Source organism: Brassica oleracea, chromosome C2 (assembly GCF_000695525.1).
Source record: "Brassica oleracea var. oleracea cultivar TO1000 chromosome C2, BOL, whole genome shotgun sequence".
Lineage (NCBI taxonomy): Eukaryota > Viridiplantae > Streptophyta > Magnoliopsida > Brassicales > Brassicaceae > Brassica > Brassica oleracea.
The window spans coordinates 3,007,223-3,021,294 of NC_027749.1; the positions used below are offsets into that span (position 1 = coordinate 3,007,223).

The following is a 14,072-nucleotide window of genomic DNA, read 5'->3' on the forward strand; positions in this document are numbered from 1 at the left end:
TACCAAATTAATGTAAAACACAAAAACAAAAGGACAAAATAATCTCATTGGTTGGTTGATAATCTCCAAAAGCTTTATTTTGAAGCGAACAACAATTTGTAAAATGCAAATAACAAACTTCCAAAAGTGTTTATATAATTTATTTGTCAACAGGTTGCAAAAGCATATGTTTCTTGAGTGGGGAAAATCTTCAGAGGTTGGTGAAGTCAACAGGTTCACGGAGGAGCCTCTCCATCTGCTGAGCCCTTGTCCTGATAGACATGTCCAGCACCTTTTGTTGAAACTCCACTATTAACCCTCCATAGATACTCGGATCAATCTGCCATAACAAAACAAACATGTATTAGATTTTCCAGCTTCACAATCACAAAGCCAATAATCACCATTACATACCTTTTGTTCCACAGTTACTTTCTTCCCTTCTCCAATTATCTCCTGAAGTGTCTCCTTAAGCTCCTTCTCCTCAGCAGGAGGCAGCGGCTGTTTGTCAACAAAAAAATAAAAACATTTTTGCTGTTTAAATCCTGATGATGGTTACGGTTTCTTTAAGTAGTCAAACTATAGCTTACCATGACTGTGGTAACCAAAACCTTGACGTCTCCTCTATGTGCTGTTGTCAGCTGCATGAATTTCTTCACAATCACGTCTAAGTTCTTCAGCTTCCCATTCTCAGCTAATAAAGCTGTTTTATAAGAAAAAAAAAACTTTTGATCAGTCATAACAACAAAACAAGTAATCAATTGTGACATTACAGAGGAAGTTCTTGGTGGGTTCAGCAAACTTTGCTTTGTCACAAACATCCACAATAGCAGCGAGTCTTGTCTCTCTAGGAACAGAGGGATCTTTAGTAAACTGCGCAAAAATAGGGCTTGTCTTCATAGCCTCAACCAGCTCGGAAAGATCAGTCTCAATCTTCTCCAAGGAGTTCATTTTCACAGCTGCGATGTACAGCCACGAAGCAAAGTTTCCAGATTCACCAACTAAAGCAATAGGAACCTGAAAAGCAAACATTACCCAAACAATGTATAAACACAACAACAAAGTATAAATCCACCAGATACACTTCCAGTTCCAGGCCATTTCAGATATTTTTAACATACAACATGAATGTATATACCTTAACATTGGCGGTGTTCTGAGCAGAAGCTGTTGCATAATCTCTCAACTGCGATTAAAAAAAATAAACTCGTCAACACATTCCATCCTCTCGTGTAATAAGACCAATCAGACCAATCAGATTCTTGTAAAGATTGATGCATTATTACAAGAACAAGAACAACAACAAATGGTATTGAGATTCGATTTGTTTTTTTGTTTTTTTGTTAAATGATTACCGAAGGGATAATAAGCGAGCCTCCAGGAGGGTAAGATCTAGCATCAGAGACGGAGATGTTCTTGAAGAAGGAGATTCCGGATCTGATACGACCACCCAACGCCATTTTTTTTTTTTGTTGCAGATTAATCTGATTGGAACCCTAGAGACAATCAGTCAATCAGCTGTTCTGTCGGAGAGAGTATAGAGAGAAGAGACTGGTCAGAGGAGTGATTTGGGCTTCACTGGGCTTTCTTACGTTTGGTTTTAGTTATTGGGCTTTTTCACGTTTATTTTATTGGGCTTACTACAGCCCAATAAAAAGATAAAAAGAGATATTAATTTGTAGAAAGATGAAATTGGATAGGGTGATAGCCTCCAAAATTTTTTAAAAAAATTATATGTAAAAAAACCTCCGAATTTGTAAAAAAAAAAAATTTTAGGCTCCCAAATTTACGAAATCTTTACTAATTGGCATAAGGTCCCCAAATTATCAGGGCCGGTCCTGGTAACAGTTGAGATAATTTTGTTTGTCTGCCATCTGAACAAATATGCAGTGGGTTGTCACTGACATTTTTTTTTACCAATTTTAGAAAAAGTTTCATTATCATAAACCTACCTCTCACATGCAAATAAGTCTTAAAAAGTTGACTTATATGGCAGTGTCTTAAAAGCACACGATTTGCTGCTAAGATAAACACTAGGATGGTCTTGATTTTGTTAACTACGTTAATTTCACATTTTTCTAGCAAAAAGTTGGTTAAATCTGTTATAGTGGTTAGTAAACTGATGTAATAGCTATTCTTGGATGTATAAGAAGAGTGATATGTTAAAGGCAAATCGATGGCGATGCAGATCTTTAACAACATATTTTAGACAAAGATTAAAGGAGACGTGGGAGGGGTGAAACAATAATTTCTCGGGAGTGCAACATGAAGTGTCTCTAGAAGTGTCACGTTAACTTGTCGGCACTGTGGAGAAGACAACAACCTTCTCTTTTGTTTGTTCACATACATCGTTTTATAAACAGTCTGATTCTTCTCTGTTCAACAATATACCTCCTGTCTGAATATCTGTTTCTCCTTAAATTCAATTTGACCTAATGTTTTTGAGAAACCTTAGCTTTGACACCAAGTAAGTTTTTTTTTTCTTTCTTAAACTATTTTCTTTCAAATCTTGGAGACAAGACTTCAATCCAATTTTCTAGGGAGATCTTTATCAGTTTTTAGGAAGGATATTTGGCTTTTTATTTTTCCCTATAATCAAAACTATTCTAGAGTATCTGATATGTAGTATGATTGGTCGAATCTGAAGTTTTCAGGACAATGCTACTGAGAGATTTGCACCTCAAAATGTACCCTCCTAGTGATTTGATATGCTCATTGTTTGAATAATTAGTTTATATCTCCATTCAGATTTTGGTTGTGTGAATTTTTCAGAGTTGTATATCAGAAGGTGATGGTTGTGCAACAATGGCAAAGAAGAAGGGATTGTTCACTATATTGAAAAGGATTTTTATTTCAGAAGCGCACTCAGATAAGGTAATGAACAAAAAAAAAATCTCATTCTCTTGGTTGGTGAAAGTTTCAAGGCTTCTTGGTTATGTATTTATAGAAAGAGAAGAGAAGAAGATGGACATTTTGGAAGCTTAAGGTTAAGAAAAGATTACCTTCCATTGCAGCACCTCCAGAGAACGGGACAAGACACGAGGAACACAAGGAGGAAAGTGTGTCAGATATGGATGAAGCCAGCCATGTATCATGTAGTCCACAGTTAGATTCCATAGAAAAGTTAGAAACTGCTGATCTGGTAGCCCAGTATCAAATGTTTCTAAACAGAGAGGAAGAAGTTCTTGCTTCTACTCGGATTCAGACAGCTTTCCGAGGTTATCTTGTAAGATCCTATTACCCTTTTATTTCATGTGATTCTTGAAAAGAATTCATGAAAGCCTTGTGGTTAGTCTAGTAGTGTGTGTTGATAACGTTTCTAAAATTCATTGCAGGCAAGGAAAGCACTACGTGCGTTGAAAGGAATTGTAAAGCTCCAAGCATACATAAGGGGTTGTTCCGTGAGACGCCAAGCAATTACTACACTAAAACGCTTGCAATCTGTTGTGAACATTCAGTCACAGGTCTGCGGTAAGAGAACACAGCTTCCCGGAGGTAATCATAAAGATTATGAAGAGTGCAAGATGTTCAGCGGGAACATAGTCAAGGTACGTAATCTAGTACTCCCTCGGTTCCTAAATATAAGATATTTTCGGTAAAACTAGAAATTATTATTTTTCAACAAAAAATACCACTAAAACTATAAATTAAAAAGTACTCAACCATGTACAAAATACATTATAAATATATAATTGTACACAGTTTTTGATAAAATTAAAATTTACTTTAAAATATGAAAATATTTTATATACTGAAACATCAAAAATTCTTTAAAACCTCATATAATTGGGAAGAAAAGAAGTATTAAAATGGTGCAGCAGAGTACTGTACTAGTAGTTAAGAGATATGATGTTATCAGGTGGACACAACCGGTCAGAAGAGATGGGACGATAGTCTTTTAACAAAGAAAGAGGCCAAAGCCGTGGTCATGAGCAAGAAAGAAGCTGAGCTAAGAAGGGAAAGGATCAAAGAATATGCAGTCACCCACCGGGTATTCTATACAGTACTTGACCTTTTCTTTGCTTGCATCACAAGTTTCATAATGACCTGAAAACTGTTTCATCAGAAATCCGTAGAGTCGTACCAGAGACGGAGTAGCTGGTTAGAGGAATGGGTAGGTACACAAAGAACCAAGAGCAAGGAGCTTGAAGATCTCAACTTGTCTTTAAAACCAAAACCAAAGGATGAGATGCTGAACAAAACTCCAAGAAGATTATTGACTAAAAATAATAATAATCATAGAAGACAAGTTTCAATAAGTGAAGAGGAGGAACAGAACCCTGGTGGTGCGGTCGCTGTCGTTACACCAACTTATATGGTTGCAACAGAGTCAGCAAAGGCAAAGTCAAGATCTCTCATGAGCACCCCGAGGATAAGATCGAGAAGTTTTGACACGCAGTAGAGAGTTACTCCCCGTATAAGAACAAGATGTGCCTGACGAGTTCGGTAATGAGTCATACGTTATTAACATCATATACATATGACTAGGGATGTTGTGCAAAAAAAAAACCGACCCGAACCCAAATTAAACCCGGCCAGAAAATACCCTAAACTAAAAAACCTGAAAAACCCGGTATCAGTAGGGTAACCCGCAAAAAACTCTATAACTTTAGGGATACCCACGGGTAACCCGCGAAAAATTCTCTCCCTATATTTTAAAATTTTGTAGCTTTTTAGTTAAAGCTTTATAGTGTTAAATTCATTTATATGTATTGAATATTTAATTTTAATCATGTTTTGTATACAATTTGATTAATTTTCAATTTGCAAATTTACTTTCTGTAAATAGTAACAAATAAAATTTTCAACATTCATAATTTTCAATTTGCAAACTTATACTATATGCATAATGTATGTAAATTAATAAGTACACATTGTTTTATTTGCTCGATTTGGTTATTACTTTATTCAGTTTTCCAATCATTGTATATCCTTTATATATTAATTGAAGAACATTTGAAAAAATATAATCTCAATATATTATATCCCCTATATATTAACACCGGGATATATTTTTAATATCTTTGTTTTTGTATCAATAATGAATGAGAAGAAATGATAGGATAACAACTTGTGCTATTGAATAATTTGATTTTTAGATCTCAGGTTTGCGGCTGCTTCAGACTCACGGGAGAGAGACAAAAAAACAATTAGTATAAAAGTCAATGTTAAAAACATCGTCGTTTATTTATAAACTTATAATAAAAAACCCATAGGGTACCCAAAACCCGATAGGGTAAAACCCAAATGGGTAATTTACAAACCAAGATCTGTCCAAATAAAACCTGCGAGTTTTGAACATTAATAATTTGGGTTTTGGCCTCAAAATTTTAATAGGGTTTAGGGTACCCTACGGGTAATTACCCATTATTAACATCTCTACATATGACTAACATATACACATGTATATACTAGATACATCAATGTATGCCAATGTCCATTGAACTTGAGGTTCTGATTTTCACCGAAGAAAAGTGAAGAATGTAGAGGAACATGACTTGTTTTTAGAGACAAAAATACTCTCTTTGCCCCTGAGTGTGGTAAATTTTTAGTTTCTGTTTTAGACTGAGAAAACATTTTAGAAAAGAGAAGCCTCAATGATGTTTTTTGTTAGGATTGATTTTGGATCTTGTATGCATGTACCAAACTCGTCACCGAACTCGTCCAATGTTTTAAACATAAGTTTTAAGTCATTTTAGATTGTTTTCATCACTATAAATAGTTTTATTTAATTTTAATCAGTATAAGAATCAATGTTCAATTATTCTCAGTGGATCCGATCAAAAATTACTATGTTGATGGTCACTTTCAACTTATTTGGGTTAGAATAAATCACATACCACTCAATTGCAAGGGTGAAATACTCGATCTCGAACAAAAAATGTTGGTACTAGTAGAAGTGAAACTTAATTACCAATTCACCCAATATTGTTGAGAAGGCATGAAGAGCAAGTTATTTCTGTTACAAAAACAAATGTCATGATCACGAATTCTAGAAAAACTGTGTAATGATCGTACATAATGGTAAGCGTAAATAATAGGCTCCGTATAAAACATTAAATTAAATCAACATGCTCATTTTTCATAATATTGCCTTCATACACGCAAAAAGTTTAAATTAAATCATCATGCTCCGTCATTTGGTCTTGCAGGTCTCAGATAGTCTCTTTTGTTATGAATAATGATCTATGTGAACTAAGAGATGGAGCGTCTAGGTTTGGGCTAACGATACATTTACGCATATTCTTTATCTCCAACCTCCTTCCCATAAATTCTGCATATCCAGTAAAGTTTTCCTTTGAAATCTCCAAATCCAATAATAAGAACATTATGCACTTCCAGGTTACACGAATATGTGGTAAGATCATGTTGATAAATCCTCTATAAAATAGACATAATATTAGATTCAACTTGAACAAAAAGAATCAATAATAAAGCAAACTTGAAATTTAACTTATGTTTCTAGTATAATCACAGTCATGTAGGTCGTTATTGATTGGTATGAGACCAATAACATGTTATCTCCTAACTATCTCATCAATGTTGGTCAAATGAGTAAATCATCTACCATATGATAATTGATCAACTAAAAACATAAATCATATTTAATCAAAACTAGCTATATATATAATATCATTACATAGCTAAGAAAAATAAAGAATATAGTTTAATTACATGTGGATGAGTGCATTTCCTCCATACTAATTGTTGATCATAACTACCGCAATGACTTTCCACTAAAACACCAAGTGATTTAATGAAACTAAGAGCGTTTTTGAGGTTGATGATGCCCTCATTTGCATCAAATTTGACATGGTTGATTATGTGATGTATAAACAACTCTAGTTGTTGTTGCATGATGACACCAATGTTCAATAACGCTTGAACCGCTCTCACTATCGCCATTGCCACTGCCCAACAAATTGCTGCAAAAATGAACATGTAAAATAGATTAGTCAACAAATTCCAATGCAAAAATGAAAAAAATATTAAACTACAAATTGAATGAAATTTAGAAGATTTATTGTTTATACAACAATATTAACCTTCAAATATATAATGAATCACTAGTCATGTTTGGTTATTTGTTCAGTCTTCATCAAACCATTTATCTTTTCCTTTATTTTTATTAGTTGCTAACTTTGAAAATGAGTTTGGTTGTAAGCCGAAGCTAATGGAAACTATACATCAAACCTTACAAAAACGTCATATGTTAAAGTTTCAAATTGTGGCTTTTGATGGTACGAGATAAATAATTTCAAATGTGAAATACAGTTTTAGTACGCTGAATTTGAAATAAGTATCATGCAGAATAAGTGTGTTTCTTGTATAACAAACGATCTACGTGATCCAAATGTTTGATTTAAGAAACACAGAATAAAATACATATTACATATATTAGATAAATATTTTAAAAATTGGTATTGATTAAATTATCTCTTTTAAATAATTAAAGAAATTTAACTGTTATTATTTTAAAATTAATGTTAACATTTAAACTGAGAGGGTTTTGATGTTGTTATTGCATTTGTTTGCATCAATTGTCACATTATTCACTATGTGCTTAATGGACAACTCATGTGGTTGTTGTATGCAAAAATCTGTTCAATAGTGCTTAAACCACTCTCATTATCACAATTTTCTAACCATTTTTTGCATAATGAACATGTGAAACAACCACCAAATTCCAATATATATATGGTTATAAATATCAGAAGCTACAAGATTAATCTCAAAGTCAATTTCATCTCATCCATTTTATATAATCAGTGATGTATTTGGTCTTAGTTTGTTGAATAAAATTGCAACTAATTCAACTATTTCATAGTCCGATATTGTCATTAATCTTACATATTAGGTTTCAATGTTTATTCAATTTATTTTAAATAATAATGAAAGTTTATTATCGAGATAGTCATTTACCATATATCTCTTATATTTTTTTTATCATTTACCTTATCTTTATCTATACGTAGCTTTAAAAAAAAATGAGAAAAAATAAACATATGGAAAATAATAATGATACGTCAATCTTACAAATAATAGAAGACACTAACATAAGAGAATGAGAGAAAAGAGAACTAACATTGGATGTGTTCTAATGAGCTATATCTATCTATATATATATAAATGTTCGCTTTACTCCTGCTTTGCCACGTCATTAAGTAGAAAAAAAAGAAACAGTGGGTGACCAAGGTTTTCAACAAAAACTAAAAAATTATTTCATCGAATAAAAGTCAAGGTTGAAAAATAGAGTCACACGTAGGCCTGGGACGGATCGGGTATCTGAGCAATTATAAGGTATCCGGATCCGGAGTTCTCGGATACCCGGGTATCGGATATCCTTCTAAAAATTGTAATATTAGCCAGGTATCCGGATCCGGATTTGGATCTTTAAATTAATAAAAAATAATATCAATTTATATAAAATATTATCAATAATTGAAAAATAAAAATATATATAATGTTTTTAATTATTTATATGTATAATATTACAAAAATTACATAAAATTTAAATATACTATTATAAAAAATGAAAATATATTAAATAAAATTAATTTTTATATATAAATATTACTATTTTTTAAATAGTTATTAAAAAAACTTATGGATCCGAATATTCAGACTAAAAAATTAAAATATCCGGATCCGACATCGACGGATCCAACATTTTATTATCCATATCCGGATTCGGCCCCTCCGAATATCCAAAATTTTGAATCGGATCCGGATCGAATCCCGAATCAAATCCGGATCTCGGATAAAAGCCTCACACGAGCACTAAAATCCATATATTTTGATGCTGTGTAATTGACTCGCCAAGGATGTGCTTGGTAGACAAATAAAATTAATACTTTATATACATAGACACGAGTAGTGCTGGGCATTCGGGTTTTCGGTTCGGGTCGATTCGGTTTATTCGGTGTTCGGGTTATTCGGATTGGGATGTTTAGGAACCGTTTAGGAACCGGACATTTTTTGGATCGGTTCGGTTCGGATAATGTCGGGTTCGGGTCGGGTTTCTATTTTTTTATAAAACCCGAAATGAAACCGTATTACAAATAATTCGGGTTTGGTTCGGGTTTAAAACCCAAAAACCGAAAAAACCCCAAAAACCCGAACCAAACCCAGAAAAAACCGAAAATATATCCGGGTTATTCGGGTAGTTCGGATTTTTAAAAGATATTTTTTATTTATAAATTATATTTTAAATATATTAAAATTTAAAATAATAAAAAATTCAATATATTCAAAATATTCGGGTACCCGTTCGGTTCTTGGTTCGGTCCCGGTTCGGTTTCGGTTTTTCGGATTTATAAATATAGAAACCGTTCGGGTTTTTGTAATTTTTGGTCCGGTTTCGGTCCTGGTTTTTTCGGTTCGGTTCCGGTTCGGTTTTTGGGTTTCGGATAATATGCCCAGGACTGGACACGTACGAGAATATGCATATATATGATTCTGGCCCACTTTAGTTCTAGAAAAAAAAAGAATTTGGCCCACTTTTTAACAGAAGTTGAATTGATCATTGGCGTTGGTAGTTGCCAAACTCTGGTTACATAGAACTCACAAGGCATCAGTTGATTTAAGCGAAACATTATTTATCACCTTTAATCATATGTTCTTGCATATGTAAGAAAAATCATATGTTCTTGCTGCAAGAAACTTATTCCTCTTTTGAATCTTAATCATACAAGTGTCTCGTTTGTGCTCTCAGAGACACTAAAGAAGATTCAACCTCAACTATATATCCACAACATTCTTTGCCCCCATACTCAACATCATGCAAGGGAGAAATACATTACCGGGCTTTTCAATCCACGGTTTCACATTTAAACTTGGTGGAGTAACACATGCTAGGTTCATCAGTTGATTCCTTAGTAATCGTTACTCTCTGCTAACATATTTTTAATAGTTTTTATCAATAAGATAATGCTGCCACTTACTTTTTTGAGTCAAAAATACTTCCACACTTACTTATGCTACAAAGTTCCAGTGTCTGATTATCTTACAGAGATAATCATCAAATGGTAGCCCTAAAACAATTTCTAATGTATTTGACTATTTAAAAAATCTATAACTAAGTTCAAGTTTACTTATTTCTTTCGGTAAAATAACACTGTGTATCATAAAGTACGAAAACAAATGATATTTATATAAGAAAAATAACAAGTTTTTAAGAAGACAAATAGAAGCGGATTGAGACATATATGTCTCTAAATATTATTATTAAGATAAATATAGAAATGCATTAGAAAGTGTTATAAGGTAACTTTCATTGTTTGTTTTCACAAACGTATCTTCAGCCAATCTAATAAGAGAATGTTATACACCACTAACGACCTATACTGCTCATGTTTTATTACGAGAAATCAAATTTTATAAAAAACAAAATAAATTAAGTAAATAACAGAAATTAACAATAATAATTGATGGTACGTGTTGATGTGTCAAAAAGTAGATCCTATATGATGTTTGAAATCTTAGGAGAGATTATATTCTCGTTTATTTGGTCGTAAATATTTGTCTAACCCATATAAATAAAAAATTTTAAAAACTCAAATGATTAATTCTTTACAGTAGTCTTTAACTAATAAAAAATATACATAAATGTGCGTATTAAATATATAGTTTATGCTATAAATTAGGATTAAAAGTCCTGCAAACAATGTAAAAGTTTTAGTAATGAAAATCCCAATAGTGTATCTTAGTTCAAATGAAAATTCATGTCTCCTTAAAAAATCAATTTTCACTAATGGGTCTTCCAAATCTTGACAACAAAAATATCTTGGTAACTGATCTTTTCTGTAATCAAATAGGCGAATAAAAAAGAAATATCATTATGAATCTCTTCTTCTAAAATCTGAAATCCTATATTTAAAAGTTAAGACAAAGCAGAAAATAGTTTAGATATGCTCATATTTATTCCTGACAAACAATAGAGTTTACTCTATCAAAACAGAGTATCACCCGACTGTAAACTTAAGAAATGGAAGCGTTGAGCACCAAGAACTGGATGACTGATGTTTGAACTGTCAATCTCTCATTAAAGCTCACAATTTCTTATTGAGAATTATGCAAATATTAGAGCTGGTCAAAACCTAAAAAAACGTACAACTCATTCATGTATTGTCGTATAAGCAAAAAACTAAAATAAAATAAAATTACTTACAAATAAATTAACTGTACTTAAATTAATAAAACATCACATCATAATACACACCAAAACAAATAATTCCGCAAGAAGCGCAGACCGACCCTAGTATTTCTTAAAATTATTTTCAATTTTAAACTCTTAAATTATAAGTTTATTGTCCGAAGAAAATGTGAAAGTTGAAGAAAAAATAAACGGTAAGAGAGAATAATAAGATGCGATGTGTAGGTTTGCAAGACTGTGGAAAAGGTTTGTAGAACTGTATAGAGCAATAACATGTTTTTTTCTAACTATTTTTTCTCTTTCAAATCATCATTTTAATATGAGATAAGTAAGTGAAAATATTAATAGTATAGTAATTGATATGATAAAAACATAAATAGGATGTGATTGAAAAAGAATAAAAATCTTCACATTGAACTTTGAAAAAACAAAAAAAAACTTAAATGAAAAACTTCTCTTCATGAAGAAGATCTTGATGTAACAATTTTTATCTTCTTTTATTTTCCTATATTTTTCAATATTTTGTCCATTTGTCATTTTGAAAAATAAAGTTTGATTGTAAACAAAGGCTAATGGAAACTATACATCAAAGCATACAAACAAAATAAATTGCTCACATGTGAAGGTTTCAAGTGTGGCAAATGCAGCGAGACAAATGGTTTTAAATGTGAAGTGTAGTTTTAGTATGGTGCGGTTGGAAAATTCATTATATGGAATAAATCTGTTTACATCATAATAACTGATCTATGATAATTTATGATGAGATTGTTACATTTTCACTAGGGGTATCTGAAGGCTGAAGCAGACAGTGTGGTACCCTGAGTGAAACTTGGTGTATGATCTAAATCACTATATATATTTGACTCGGAAGAAACATCACGAAAACAATCACTTATTGGCATTTGGAGAGATCATGGTCGTACAAATACTTTCTTGGTTTTTTTTGGTTTTTGGAAGTTTAATCATTCTCCTTTACTCCATTTTCTAGAATCAGTACCTCAACATCAGAACAAATACACCTACTAGTTTCTTCTTTTCTTTTATCCAATACCTCTTCCTTAGTTCCTCTTGTGAGACATGCTCCCGTGCTTTTCAAAACTGGTAAAATATCTCATGTAAGCATATTGGCATTGTCATCCCCATATTATCTCTCATTCTTCAACATTGTCATATACGGCCATCTGATGAATAAAATCTGCTGAAACCTGACTACTAGTAACATGATTCTCCAATTCCATCACTTCATTATTAGTCTCCAAAGACTCCTTAAAGCTTCGTTATATTCAACTAATTTGGGAAGTGTCAACTTCCTCTGTCTTACTTCCATTACATTCATAAGCCGTCTTACCATAAAGACAGGACCTTTGAAATCAAGCAATAGTAGTAGCTGAAACAAGCAAAGCAACTTGAGATGAGTGCGTGGGATTGTGAACAATATATATATACTTACATACATTTCCAAATGTTACTTGTTGGGAATGTCACACTCAGAGAAAAACGGTAGTTACATATCTAACATATTGCAATATATTCAATTCATAACCGATTTATATGGTCGTGTTAAAACATACATGAACTCTCAAAATATTCAAATAACAAACATAATATTTATTTGTTAGCCAAATCATATATTTGTCGCCACATCAACTGTCACATCATCTAATTTGCGTAAAGACAATTTCGTTGGTTTGCATAAAGACAATGCTAAGCATGAAATATTTAATCTGTAGAATTTTTTTAAAAATTATTTTCTTAAATACGATATTAGACCGCTTCTTGGTTATTTGTTCTTATTACATTAAAGAGTGTTGGTGGCGCAAGCAAGACTAAAGCGACACCGTTTCGAGCAAGGCGTGAAGGAAGGTATGTCACTGGTGGACTACGACGATACTTCATCCGACGACGATGTCTTACCCGCGGCGGAGCACAAGGCAGCTTTGCCACAACCACCGCAACAAAAACCCTCTCCCCCGAAATCACGGTGAGTGAGTTTAGAGTTTTCCAAAGTTTGGATTTTTTCGATGATTAATCGGTTGTGTAGCTTCTGGAATCGTACGTCTTTGTATGTGTATGTGTATCTGTATTTGGAAGCAGAGTATGTGTTTCGCTTCGAAAATGAATAACTTTTGGTTGGTTTCGATCTCATTAACACGATCAAGCTCAAAGCTTTGTTCTTTTATTACAGTCTAAGTTGGTTTAGGTTGTAGTTGACCCTTTGTGTTTTTTTTTTGTTAGGAGATCTTTGAATGAGAAGGAAGAAAGTGAGGGACTTCCTCAGCTACCAGATGCTTTGCTTCTTCTGGAGTCACCAACGCTCACACGTGTGAGTGGCGGTGGTGACCATGCTTCCGTTGTTGCAGCTGCAATGCGAAAACGAGAGTTAAATGGGAACTCTTCTTCTCTTCCTCGTCGTCCCAAGGTGCCAAGAGGAGCTTTGCCTCACTCCAAGAATATTCCAGACACTTCGGGTAACCTGCTTGTGCCTCCTCAGCTCAAAGGAAGGTTAGTCGATGATATGTGGCTTGTTTCATTTTAATGTTCACTCTATATTTCTCTAAACCCATAACACTATGGAGAAGTCTGTGAATGTTACTAGCAATCATTCAAAGTTGCACAAATGCTCTCTCTGAAAGGGGATTTTACGCATGAAATGTGTTTTATAAAGTTTTAAGAATTGTTGACATTGCTGGCATCTTAATGAGAGAAACTAGTTCTTAAATTATATGCAATGTCTTGTTTGAAACACTCTTGATCGCCTAACGCGATGTCTGCAGGAGCAATGTTGCCACAGAAGATATGAGCAGGCTTTTTGTGAAGAAACGGCAAGAGTCCTCCAAGGCAACACCTCCTAATCAGGATTAGTTTTATTCAGTTTTGATTTTTGAATGCAACCTATAGTTGTGGTATCTTAGTTGGTGGGAAATAAAAAAACAGTGTT

The 14,072-nt window shown here is 33.0% G+C and overlaps 3 protein-coding genes across 4 annotated transcripts; 2 read left to right on the top strand and 1 right to left on the bottom strand.

Annotated features, from left to right (window-relative positions):
• Positions 1-44: 44 nt before the first annotated feature.
• Positions 45-1,543, bottom strand: LOC106327496 (ATP synthase subunit O, mitochondrial-like). The gene is made up of 6 exons (XM_013765657.1): positions 1,335-1,543; positions 1,118-1,165; positions 753-996; positions 570-682; positions 394-480; positions 45-319 (listed from the first exon to the last, which is right to left on the bottom strand). The coding sequence occupies exons 1-6, from the start codon at positions 1,437-1,439 to the stop codon at positions 191-193; spliced, it is 726 nt and encodes a 241-aa protein (XP_013621111.1). The 5' UTR covers positions 1,440-1,543; the 3' UTR covers positions 45-190.
• Positions 1,544-2,354: 811 nt separating this feature from the next.
• Positions 2,355-4,470, top strand: LOC106325893 (protein IQ-DOMAIN 1-like). Of its 2 annotated transcripts, XM_013763942.1 has the most exons (6): positions 2,355-2,446; positions 2,752-2,853; positions 2,927-3,205; positions 3,315-3,527; positions 3,839-3,970; positions 4,046-4,470. In XM_013763942.1, the coding sequence occupies exons 2-6, from the start codon at positions 2,785-2,787 to the stop codon at positions 4,379-4,381; spliced, it is 1,029 nt and encodes a 342-aa protein (XP_013619396.1). In that variant the 5' UTR covers positions 2,355-2,446; positions 2,752-2,784; the 3' UTR covers positions 4,382-4,470. The 2 variants fall into 2 exon arrangements, with proteins under 2 accessions (XP_013619396.1, XP_013619397.1); XM_013763943.1 differs by lacking the exon at positions 2,355-2,446 and having other exon boundaries at positions 2,687-2,853; positions 2,994-3,205.
• Positions 4,471-12,932: 8,462 nt separating this feature from the next.
• LOC106319185 lies at positions 12,933-14,001 on the top strand. Its single transcript, XM_013757445.1, has 3 exons — positions 12,933-13,115; positions 13,370-13,636; positions 13,909-14,001. Exons 1-3 carry the CDS (start codon positions 13,000-13,002, stop codon positions 13,994-13,996), a joined length of 471 nt encoding a protein of 156 aa, XP_013612899.1. The 5' UTR covers positions 12,933-12,999; the 3' UTR covers positions 13,997-14,001.
• The last annotated feature ends 71 nt before the right edge of the window (positions 14,002-14,072 follow it).